This window comes from Lepisosteus platostomus, chromosome 14 (assembly GCF_059453375.1).
Source record: "Lepisosteus platostomus isolate fLepPlt1 chromosome 14, fLepPlt1.hap1, whole genome shotgun sequence".
Lineage (NCBI taxonomy): Eukaryota > Metazoa > Chordata > Actinopteri > Semionotiformes > Lepisosteidae > Lepisosteus > Lepisosteus platostomus.
In genome coordinates, this window is record NC_142624.1 from 16363235 (window position 1) to 16376191 (window position 12957).

Consider the following 12957-nt stretch of genomic DNA (forward strand, 5'->3'; position numbering starts at 1 on the left):
TAAGAGGTCACATGAACCCTACAGTTACACCAATGGTGAAATAAAACATAAATGAGCAAACTCATTCACCCACTGTTGAATACTGTCAACAGAGTTAAAAGCAGTGCAACCGGTTTAATTCAATTCAAAACAATTTATTCAGTGGGGCAATTTTAACACAAGCCTTTACACCAAGCCTTAAAATTAATTTGTACATATTACAGTATAATTATAATCCAGAATAACAAAACAGCATTAAAAAGACCACTAAAACTATAATGTGTCTGATTATTTTGAACAGCATTAATTTAACAATAATAATTCTTATTAACCTATTTATGAAACACAATGTTTTAGAACTCAATAACTTTGCGAAAAATGATGTGCTCATTTTGTTTATATTAAGTTAATATACTTAATAAAACGTTATAAAGTTTGAACCTTTTCTATGAATACTTGCGTTCATTATCGTGCTAAAAAACGTAAACATTTTATAATCCGCTAAACAAGGAATATAATATGAAATCGCATATCTAAAGAGATTGATAACGATATTAATTTAAGGATCTAAATATATTTATTTAGCTCCAAGAACTGTATTACTGCAGTACACTTTCTTTGTAAACATATGCATCAATTTGACTCATTCACTTGTGATTACACTTTGCCTCTCCTTTACAGCTTAAACTGTCAAGTGGCCAGTTGGCACAATGCCTTCAGTGCATCATTGGCATTTAGGAAGCCAGGGCTTGGTTCCTGCCCACAGCACAACTTTTCCTTTAACAAATAAACAATTCCTTAAAAACTCAAATAGAAAATATTATGAACACAATATTGATTTGTTTGGTATTTCAAAATATCACAACGTGATCAAAGCTAAATTAGATCAACATGAATGGGTTAGAGTTAATTTGTGAAACTCCCTGGTCACAAAACCCCATAATGTTTGTTACGTAGAGTAGAACATGCTTGAGGGATGGGAATGGTTCTCATAGCGGGGTACTGAGATGTTAAAAATTTAAAGGGTTTGCTTCTGGCAGAATTCATCTTAAATTACTCAGAATCTATGCAAAGCAGCAGCACCTGTGTCGATGTCAGTCGTTGTATAATAAATAACATAATAATAATTAACAATAATACTAACTAACCAAATAATATAACGAATTAAATTCCAAATAAATAAACTTCAGAACATCTTCTTTTTCTGTTTCAGTCTAACTGGGCAAATATAAAATCAAATCAATCAGGATCTCGTGTAACAAGTGCAAAAACATTTTGCATAACAAAACCGTGAAAGAAGCAGACCTGCAATACAGTGAGGTAGACAGATTTTAAACAAAACGTGTCAGCTACCTACATAGAAAACTACTAGATTTCATATTCTTCAAGCATAATTAGCTCTTTAAGGTTTGTCAAAATCAGATTTTTTGCAATCAGTACACGACTTCTCAAAAGATACTGTACCCGTTTCTCTCATCCAAACAAAGGTCTGATTTTTTTTCATTTCGAAACCTTGGATGGTATGCCCCAGGGACTTATTCGTAATATAAACGAACAAAAGATCTGCTGGGTGACATAAAGGTGTGAAGTAGAGTTAACAGCTTCTGTTTAAAAGGTTTTGGATTCATGTTAAGATCTGCATCTGTTGTAAATGGAAATACAATGACGAATATAATTTATTTTCTACTGTTTAAAGTTTAAGCTTTTAAAGTCATGCAATGTCTGCATTAGGCAGGAACATGGAATTGTTTCTTATTTTTGATTTTCTTAAAAAAATGTTTAAAAAATCAGCTTCCCACTTTCATCTTGCCATAACTATAGTGGGAATGTAGCATATTTGGGGGCTTGTTCAGGATCTTTGATTTGTGGAGTCAGTATTTTTCCTTTGATTCACACGTGCTGCTAGTTTTAGCAGTTTTTGTACTACAGGTATTATGGTACTGTAGTTTGTATTATAGGTAATTGTGGTGTCCATCATGGTTTTGAGTTTAGCGTATTTTATTCTGTGCCATGCTTTAGAACAGTCTGAGAAATGTCGCAAGGCAGACAGCAAGTTTAAGTCTCGGTTTACTGGGGAAATATCAGATGATAAACTGAGACAGGCATTCAACCCTCACCCCCACAAAGACAAAGATGATAAAAGTGATAAAAATCCATTCAAAAGGATGCGTGTTAACACAAACTCTAACAAAGCCGCTTTTGAGAGCGAGGTAAATTTCTGCTCAGTAAAACAAGATCCAAAGTACAGATAGATTTTAAATTCTTTAGATCCACAGAAATACTGAAACACGGCAGATATATTGTAGAAATTTACTGTATGTACAATAAGATACCGTATGGTTTCAAAGTATATGTGAAATATTTTAATCAATGTATTAATCCAATCTATTTTTACACATCCAGCTATGTAAAAATATAGCCAAAAGGATCACTGTAAAGGTGCAGAGGCTCTGTGGCTAAGGATCTGTGCCTGTGGCTAGAAGGTTGCCGGTTCAAATCCAACAGCCAGCAGAGGAATCCTACTCTGTAGGGCCCCTGAGCAAGGCCCTTAACTCCATCTGTACCAGGGGTGCTGTATAAATGGCTGACCCTGCGCTCTGACCCCAGGCTTCTCTCACTGTGTGTCTCATGGAGAGCAAGTTGGGGTATGTGAAAAGAAATTCCTAATACAAGAAATTGTATATGGCCAATAAAGTGAACTTAACTTAAATTCCAAGCTGAAAAAACTAACATTTCCGTTTACAGCTCATCCATGGTCATTCATTATTGATGTTAATAATACATTCCGTATTGCATTAAATTGGAATGTTCTTACAAAATATAAAAAGAGTCAATACACAACGTTTCTCCTCTATAACTCTTCAGTTTACACAATAATTCCTGCAGAGCCACACAACATAGTAAACAACAACATGTGGGTCAAGGTGTAACACGTCTGTCTTCACTATCATGATATGGGTTTCAACATATTGATAAGCTGTTCTCCGGTTACTGTTAATTGTAAAAATAACCCTTCTTCCCTCCTTTGTTTAACTTAAAGAATTCCATGAAGAAATCCATAAATACGAAACCATTCACTTATAATAATTAATCCAGATACACACACACACACACACACACACACACACCAGAGCCAACAACAATTAATGCATAAGAGCGGAATATGTTTGTGTATTCGGCTATGTAAGAAACAAACCGAACGTAATTCTCTGATTAGGCTCTGAACTGCCTACATCAAAGCGCGCTACATTGCAGTCCAATCCCCATTACCACTGTAAGGACAATGAAAGGTTTTTTAAAAGAACAAATGTCATAATGTTTCCAAAACATCCACTTGTGACATTTTAGCTTAGTTACAGGATTCCATTTTAATATTACTATCAAGTTATATTAAACTACAACCCACTGTAAGTTCCCAAATTAAAGACTTTGATGCATAAAATACTAAAATATGCTAAATTAAAATATTTATGAAGGTGGAAGTACTTTTGTCCAACTGAGCAATTTTCCTTTTATAAAATATACCTAATTTTTAAATCAGTTTAATGTTTAACATGCTGTTATACACAATTAAAATGATTAAAAGTCAAAACAGTATACAGCTTTAATTCTGTAATAGGAAAATCATTCTCCCACTGACCAGGATTCAAAACCGTGCGTTTTCTGGCGACAGACATCTCAAACACGGCACATGAAAAGTTAACCCTTACTAGCTCCACCTGGCAGTTTTACAAGGTACTTCCGGATACTATTACCCTATTTAAAAAAAACATGCAGTATGTTGCAGTACATACACCACGTTTTACAAAAACATACCTCTCTCATTTTGAATAGCTGGATCTTTACAAAGGGAATTCAAAAAGATCTACATTAGATTGAATTCTAAGACTGGGAAATCACTAGGCAGAAGACTATGTAGATAAGTGCTGACTTGTCACTTGCTGGTAACAAAAACTTGTCATTTGTAGTGAGACCACATTTAGAATATGGTATTCTATTCTGGTCATCAAAATACAAATGTTTGCTGCTCTTTTAGTCAATACAGTGAAGAGTGAGCTTATTAATTCTTGGGCTCAAGAATTAGTATACTAATAGGATAAAATACCTATACCTTTTTAATCACTAAACAATTGAACCACGAAGGACATGATTCAAGAATTCATTTACATAGTAGATTGAGGGTGTCAGTAACAGTTTACCTAGCCATGTTGTTGAGGCTGATACCATCACTTCTTTGAACAAATGACTAGATGAGAACCTTAGATTAGCAACTAAAAATAAATGAGATAATGAGGTACATGGGCCCAAATGATCTCCTCTTATTGGTAAAGCTTATATTTTCCCACACAATGAGAAAGTCTATACTAGCAAATTTTCAACATTTTAATTGTACAACATCTTACAGTCATTTACAATATTTTATTTAGAAATGGTGTTGCAACACTTCCACATTTAGGTTTAGGCTACAATGAAGAACCTTAATAAATATTCTGGCTATTACTAATAAAGATGTAGCTGGAAGAGTTTAATATATTTAGATGGTATTGCTGGGGAACTACTGCACATTTGAGTCACACGTGTGCAATGTAGCACACTGTGGAGTGCTAAAGTAAGATACTTAAAAATTAAATAAATGTAATGTTTTCCATTATAGTCTGAGCTACATGTTTTCTCTTACCTTGAAGCACTTCCATGGGTAGAACAATCCAAGCATTTTCTAGATAGGAGATGTAGAGATAACGAGCGGTGTTGCAGGCCAAACCAATATACAATACTCTGCAATGGAAAAGAGATTCAAAAACAGTGCATGCTGACATGTGATGTCAAATTTAGTTATACTGCACACAGAATTAATCATTCTGTGTTTAATGTAAATGTTTTTATTTAAGCTGAAAACTGATTAAGCTATGTTGAGCGCCTCAAACACTGTTTTGTGGTGAAATATTATTTGTATTTAAGACAAACACTGGGTTAGTAGCAACTGCATTACTGTAATATGTAAAATATGCAGAATGTCAGTACAAGTTACAAAGCTTATTCATTGTGAAGACTTAAGCACCAGACTTCAAAAATTGTTCAAAACTTGCTAATAACTAATTGGACACTAATCTCAACTGCTGCTAGTTGCTCTTCCAAAAGAGACTTTTAGACATTCCCACTACTGATTTTATGCAATAATGAATACAAATCATGATCTGGTGTGTAGCATTTACAAATTCAATTTTTACAATATGAAGATTCAAATATTGACTGAATCTATGCATAATTCAATAACGAGACTATAAACAAAAGACTTGTAAAGCAAAATAAACAAACAAATCCTCAGTTTGCAGGACATCATGTCATAAGTTGCTCTATAATGAAAAATATTAGTTGGAGCTGATATTAGTATGCTTTTAACAGGTCTGTATCAAGAAGTAGACCTCAGTTGTATTTCTAGTATGTTCAGCTAAATACATCACCAAAGCTCTTTTTCACAATTGGATATACTGAAAGAAGTTTTAAAAAAGTCATAGGTAAATGGACGCATTAACAGATAACATATGCAACATGTAGGTTTCCTCTAATCCTGCGTCACTGCCAAGATACAAAACATTTTGGAAGAATTAGATCTATAAAACACAGATCATAATCAGAATCACATTTTAATATTCTACATGCAAGTTAAGTTAATTTGTCAAGGAGAATAGCTTGACCTGGAGATTCATTTTTGCAATGTCTGTAAAACAAAGAGAAATAAAATTGGAGCAGTCTGCAAATTCATCATTAGTTTGTCTAGGGATTACAGGATTACAAATTCATATTTTATTCTGGACCTTGAAATCCTAGTATTGTGATCCAGAAAGTATGTGAATAATTCTCAGTGTGCTCTGTGAATCTGATAAAATACAAATGTATTAATCTCCAGTTTATCTATTCAATCTCTCATTTAAAAATGCATTCTGCCTTCCCCTCAATTAATGAACACTGAGATTTAAGGAAACCAGTATACAAGATTAACTCTTTATTTTCAAATCTATCATTATCATTGTTGTTGCCTCTCAATGACAGACTCGTTTCCTTCTAATCCTCTCTATTCATCTGCAGGTTTTGGCTTCCCACTTCTCTTCTGTTCACACCACCCCTGTTCATTCTGCTTCTCTCCTGCTCCCGCCTCCTCTCCACTCCCGGCTTTTGTTCTCCCTTGCTTCATTAGCTGCTGTCCTCTCTTTCTCATACCTAAAGAAGGCTCCACAGTGAAAAGTTGTATATTTTCTTCTCTTTTCATCATGGAATAAATCTTTACTTGTTCCTTTGCAGCCTACACATGCTGACGCAGCTACCTACTTGAACTACTCATATACAATGGTCCTGATAAAAAAAAGCATAGCCTACAGATACACATCAGGTGTACTGTAAAATATTCCTAGATCCATTTGATCCAGCTGAATACAGCATAACATATGGTGTTTGGGTCACACATGGTGTACAATACAGAGAGCAGGAGACAATAAGATCTTGTAAATTGTAGGGCTTCCTAAGCAAAGAGTTGTATAACAAGATACTGTTCATGTATAATTACATACAGTATACAGAATTATTAGTAATTGTGTACAAATAGTTATTCAAACATTAAATTGTATTTTAGATTTTGTTAAAATGTCTTTAAAGCCATGTATCATGTATCATATTTCAAACATTAAAAGAGGCTTGACTGACTTGCAGCTCAAATAAGAGTGCACTGAACAAAGTTTGTCCTTAAGGAAATAATTTTCACCACAACTGTGCTGTAATAATTACAACAAAACATTTTTGAATTATACTGTTTTTAGTGTTTTCAGCAATATTTAAACTTCAGCTTTCTTATGAACTTGAAAATAGTTATTTACAAAATGTACTTGATATTAAGCGATATTACAAAGTACTATCACTTAACATATATATCTAAATATCTAAGTGACACTAGAGCTGCCATCTCAAATATTTAATGTTAAAAACATACCTGACATGTCCAACTAACTCAATGAGCTTGTGGCTGGTGAAGTAGGCTGCCAGCTCAGATATATGGCTCAGCACAGAACAAATACCAAAAAGTGTTGTTGTCCCCTTCAGGTCCTCCAAGTGCCAGTAGAGAAATGTGAACACAAAGCCATAGCCAAAACCCATAAACCAGGCAACAAAGAGGACTGTTGCATAACGCACACTGCACATAAGTAGAATCAAATCTCTGTAATGGAACTGGCCACGGTTTGTGCTGGTAGAAGCAGTGGTAGAACTGGTGTCTTCAGAGCTGCCTGCAGCAGTAACATTGTGGGCAACCTGTGGGATTTCAATTTCCTCTTCCTTCTCTTGTTTATAATGGCTATTGTCAAAGTAGAACTGTGTGGTCACTATCAGTGCAATCGTCATTAGGACTCCAAATACAATGAAAGCAATCTGGTAGTTTTTATAATCAGGCTGAATGCAGCCTGTGCCTTCAATGAACATCTTGATATGTGTGTGGTCGATCCCAATGCCAACTGAAAGCATGGCCAGTCCCCAGCCTAGAGAGCCCCACATCCTTTGTAGTCCATAGCGGTCTCTGTGCTTGCCTAAATACTGCAAGGTAACAGTGTCCACAATGGTAACAGCAGGGGCACTAAAGAACTCACCAATTATTACTACTAAAAGGATCAAGAGAAAAATAGTCTCTACTTGGTCTTTGTTATAATCAATTCTGTTTCCATGTGTGGTTTTTATTGTGCTTTGAGTTGTGGTTCTGGTAGTAGAACTGGCAGGACTTGACTGTGGGTAGGTTTCGTTTTCCCTGGACATATTTGCTTTTATGTTCCTGATTTGCCGGGAGGTTAAAATTGGTTCCAACTGAAAAGAAGGTAGGGGGAAATGTTCACCATACAAGTCCCTTTTCTGACGGCTCTTGGTTATATTCTGTCTTGGTGCAGTCGTTAAAGCTGAAGTAACAGGGAGGGTAGAGGTTGACATAACAGTGGCATTGGTTGGAACTGTAGTTGGAGTGCAAGTCATTGAAGCAGGCTTCACAAAACCTATTCCACAGTTAAACAGAATCCAACACAAAACTGAGAAAAGGAGAACAATTTTTCCTTTCTTGAAACGGTCAGCTACCACTCCCCAGAAGGGAGCACTGCAAAATTCTATGAAATATCTGATCCCTACGAGCAGACCACTCTGGCTTGGTGTCATTCCCAGCTGCTTGTAATATACTGGCAACAAAGGATGTAAAGATCCATAAGCTGCATAAAAAAAGAAGTAAAAGACTTTTGAAATAAGGAGATGATTATCAATTTTTATGCAGCTCTTCTCTAAACAATCTATTTCATCCTCCTCAGCAGATGAAGGTGGTTCTGAAGGTGGTGAGACTACAGGAGATCCAGACACCTGATCAAAAGACAAGGTATTGAATGGTTCAGCCAGAACATATTTCCTCTTCTGTTCTTCTTCATCCTCCGTCAAAATTGCCACTCTGTCATCACTTGCCATTCTTTGAAAAGAAAAACAAATCTAATAAATAGCACATTACAACCCTAAATATACTGTATATAGTGAAAAGTATGAGTATTGGGGTGGTACAACCAAATACTAACTTTAGACTAATTTACTTTTAGTTAATTTGCTCCAATACATTTGCTTACCTGAAATGGGGGATTGAACACAACGAATTACATTTCTAACACAGCTAAATATGTACTGTATGCAAAATGATACCCAGAAACAAAAGCAGAAATGCTATACTTTTGCCTTATATTTATCTTTTGATTTGAAACAGTTCTTTAGTAGTCTGCAAAAATGACACTATAATGTCTCAATACTTACAATTCTTACTGTAAACAATTGTAATACATTTAAAATTGTTTTAAGTTGCAATACATTTAAAAACAAGTAATACATGATGAGTATTAAAATAACCATTTGGTGTTCTGTTTTGATTTAATCCTTAAACATCAAACTGAATGTGTTTTAATTCGAAGCACAGAACAAACAGACAGTACAGATTTTCCTGGCAATAAAACTGTGCAGTTTGGTTAAACTATCCATCCATCCATTTATTGTCATGACAACTGCAGTAGCCATAATGATGATCTCATTATATAAATACAACATAAATATATAAATCTACATATATACAACACTGATCTTTCAGATCCAACGAGTGTGTAATTACTCTCTTATTAACTGAAGTGCCAAAAAAATGTTGAATCGACTAGCACCAAGAGTGCCTCTATATGAACTGAAGAATATACTGGGATTTATGCGTGAAGAAAATGTACAGTTGATTTTAATTAGTTTCACAAACATCAAGTAAAGGTCCAACTAATAATAAATAATAGCTCATACGAGCTATATTTTCACAGCAGTATCACTGGAATTCAAAGATGTATTGAAAACTTGTAAAATAACTGTTTTACAATACTGCGCACACGTTACTTTCTTAGCCAGTAAAACAGATCAATTTATTAAAGTATTCGGACAATATTACTGTGTTACGCAAATGGTAAATTATAAATATAACTATTGAAAAAGTTATAGTTGAAAAATTAATACACACCAACTAAATATATTCTGATTACTATGTATTAACGTATATATGGCTAAAACCTCCACTGACCGTTTCTTCTGAACATTCCGTCTTACGTTTGCGGAAGCGCATATCCTTGGGTGTTTCCTGTTTAATGTTCTCAAGGCATATTATTTACATTGTATTTGTATGAAACAGGTTGCTTTTTGCTAACTGTTTATATTAAACACTGCGAATTACGTTGGTCCCTCGTTAGAATTCAAATAAGTACAAACATAAATTATTATATATAAAACAGCCGCCCTTTTCTACGTAGTCTTTGTAATACACTCACTAAATAAAAAAATACATTTTACAAATCGCGAAACGATATATAAACAGGTACAGATATACCCGGAAAGCTTAAACAATCGAGATCTTAAAAATGTCAAAAGGAGCATACGTTAATATCTATTATTGTATTTAAAAAACAAAGTAAAAAGCAGTTTAATATATATATATTAAAAAGTCTCACCTAGGTTTCTATTGGGGCTTTGTAGAAGTTCTTCTGCGGTATACCTCCTCGGCCGCCCTACTGTAGGTGGTAGGCGATTTAATTGGATCTGCCAAAACGTTTCTTGTTTTCAAGCATCATCTTTACAGCGAGTCTCCATACCGTGTTTCACGTCGCTCCATTGACTACAGCCGCGCTTTGAAGAGAAAGACGCTTCTAATTTTAAATTCTAAAGCTCATAGACAAAAGAAAACACTGCCATCTTCACATATTTCAGAAACCTGCATTTCAGTGCAGTGTCATTGTAGCTGGTGTAGCTTGACGTCAGCTCTCACCTGCATTGTAACCCATAGCTGCTCAGCAGGGTCGGGCCAAACCCACGCCGCCAGTTCAGTGTTTCTATGAGGAAACAACCTCCATTTCAGGCTGGGCTGTAGCATTACACGCACTAGTGGAAATAGGTTTGTACGACATATTTTTCTAGGATTTAGCAAAACGATCAAATGCTATTCGTATAATTGCCTTGCAATGCAGGTTTAGTAATGAACATGAAAAAAAAACAGGAAATAATAAAATAGTAAAATGTTAGTTAAAACGTATTTCCGCATTTGCCGAAAGCTTTAGGGAAAAAAAAAACTGCAGTTGTGCCCATGATCAGCTAAAACAACACAGACCTTGTACATAATGCCCAAGACCTTTTACAAACGCAAATCAAAATAGCATTTTGATTGGATCTTAACGTTTTTCCTTTACTGTGCTTTGCGTCACAAATCTCTTACAATGGTTACAACCCAAATTCCACAATAAAGGTGCAGAATGTTCAACTATCACATAATAATGTTTTACAAATATCCTGTTTGCATTGAAGGCTGTTTGACTTTTCATGTTGTAGTATTTTAGTATTATAATGTATTAGATAACATTTAATTTTAAGAAAAAAACTAATAATGCACATGATTAATTTTAAATTATCTTCCCACTTTTATCTCATTGCATATTTATTTCCAATACAGTAGATATACATACAACTTGTGCAAAAACTCACATAGTGTATATACTGATCCAAAAAGTAACTGTGCATGACAAATACAGGAAACATATTGTAACAACACACATTTTGGGCATGAAAATGTCAACAGAGGAAAGTGTTTAAGGAATCTCATAAATTCCTTAAATTGCAAATGCAAAGTATACACCTTGATACTGTAAGTCAATCAAATACATAAAGTGGCCACAATTAAGCAGAGTATGTTTCAAGATGGAATACATCAACAAGCTGTTGTAAAGCAATCCAGATATCAAAGAAAAATCATTAGTACTCAAATCAAGTAGCGCTTACAGGTTCGTGCAGGATAAAGGACAAGTGGAGACAACAGCACCTTTACAACAACACCAACCACAGTATTTACACACACATTAGGGGACCTACGGATCATGTACACAGGTTTAGGGTGGTTACTCGTTAACAGACTCTACACACTTTACTAAGCTGCACAGGACACTTAAAACCATTTACAACGAAGACTCTGTGGACAGATGCGTTATCATCTTGAAATCAGAATGGTTTACTGGAAAAATGACGAGCCAGTACAGGCAATAAATGTTCATCCAGTATCTGGATATATTTTCTAGCCGTAATATTTCCGTCAACCATACACAAAGGTCCTACACCGTAGTATGTGATAAATCCCCACATCATAACTGAAACGCTTTGTTGCCTTGAGGGACACATGCGTTCAGTTTCATTCATCCATTTCATTCATTTATGTTTTTTCTAGTTGACTTCTGAAACAATTCTTTTCTTCCTAACTACTCTCCATTTTATATCCCTTTTATGTAAAAATCTTTGGACTGTACAAGGATGCACAGAATCCCCTTAATCTCTGGTTACATTAAAATCATGGGTTATATATCTTAAAACACGACTTCTGTAACTTTTAACATGATGAACAAACCAGGCCCCGTCACGAGGTGAGATCTTTTTTGGACAACTACCTGTTCGACAACGATTTTCTACGCTTCCTTGTAGAAAATATTTTTTTCCAAACTGAACGAATTGTAGATTCAGGTATACTTAACAATTTACTTATATTGTTATGTTAGTTTAAATATTATTGAGACAATAATATTCTGTGTATCGTATGGCCTGCACAGCCCTAAATATTATTGAAAATTATTGAAAATTCATCTGCTGAACTTTTTGCCATTATTCACGATATCTGGGTCAACTTTGATATTAACTATGTGAGAAATCTATACCACACAATTCCAAGGAGAATACTGGATTGTATACATTCAAAGAGACATTAAACAAAGTATTAGGTAAGTCTTTAATATAAAACTTTGTTTATTTTCATTTTCATGTTTAGATGGTCCCGATGTTGTGATTTCTGCAATTTAGAATTTTCGTGAATATTTTTGCTATAGCGCTGTAACTGTCTTCAAGTAAAGTTCCAATTATATGGACCACATCCTGTAGATACATTTCATTACACCATTACACAGGAAATGGTACAAAGGTTTGTATTTCAATGTGGAGCTATAACGTAAGACCTGATAGTAACTTTAAGACTGAATCCAAATTATTCTGAGACCTGTTGGCAATAATACCTCCTCTATTAGCCCACCTATCAGCATTCCCGGCACCTTCGACACAAATATTATAGACCAATTCAGGAAATTCATCCAATTTACCAGCATATCTCTTTTGAAGACACTCTTTAAGGACAGTCATTCCCCCACCTAGTGACCACAAGATGGCATGAGAAGAACAACAGTCCCATTTGAAGGTTGTGTCTTACGAGAAAACATAAATATCCACATAACCAAGTATAACACAAAGGCTTCTTTAAATAGTCTCCACTTCTTCAGGGCTCAGAACAGCAGAGATCTGGTTTCCATCACAACTGGATGCAGCAGCAGTGTTGGATTTTTCATCAGCACCTCTGATTGTAGGAGATAACCGAAGAGA

General features: G+C 34.9%; 1 protein-coding gene and 1 long non-coding RNA gene across 4 annotated transcripts in view; one reads left to right on the forward strand and one right to left on the reverse strand.

Annotated features, from left to right (window-relative positions):
- The window catches only part of mfsd6b (major facilitator superfamily domain containing 6b), a 47359-nt gene extending 36735 nt beyond the window's left edge, over nt 1-10624 (reverse strand). The window contains exons 1-3 of one of the 3 annotated variants that reach the window (XM_088607227.1): nt 10008-10617; nt 6962-8458; nt 4658-4755 (exon numbers count right to left, since the gene is read on the reverse strand). In XM_088607227.1, the coding sequence (XP_088463353.1) occupies nt 4658-4755; nt 6962-8457 (1594 nt within the window). In that variant the 5' untranslated portion in view covers nt 8458; nt 10008-10617. Of the gene's footprint in view, nt 1-4657; nt 4756-6961; nt 8459-10007 lie in introns of all 3 variants that reach the window. The other 2 variants (XM_088607228.1, XM_088607229.1) reach the window with 2 other exon arrangements.
- LOC148648890 (uncharacterized) overlaps nt 1-12957 on the forward strand; it is a 314784-nt gene that overhangs the window by 110715 nt on the left and 191112 nt on the right. The gene's annotated exons all lie outside the window — the stretch shown is intronic.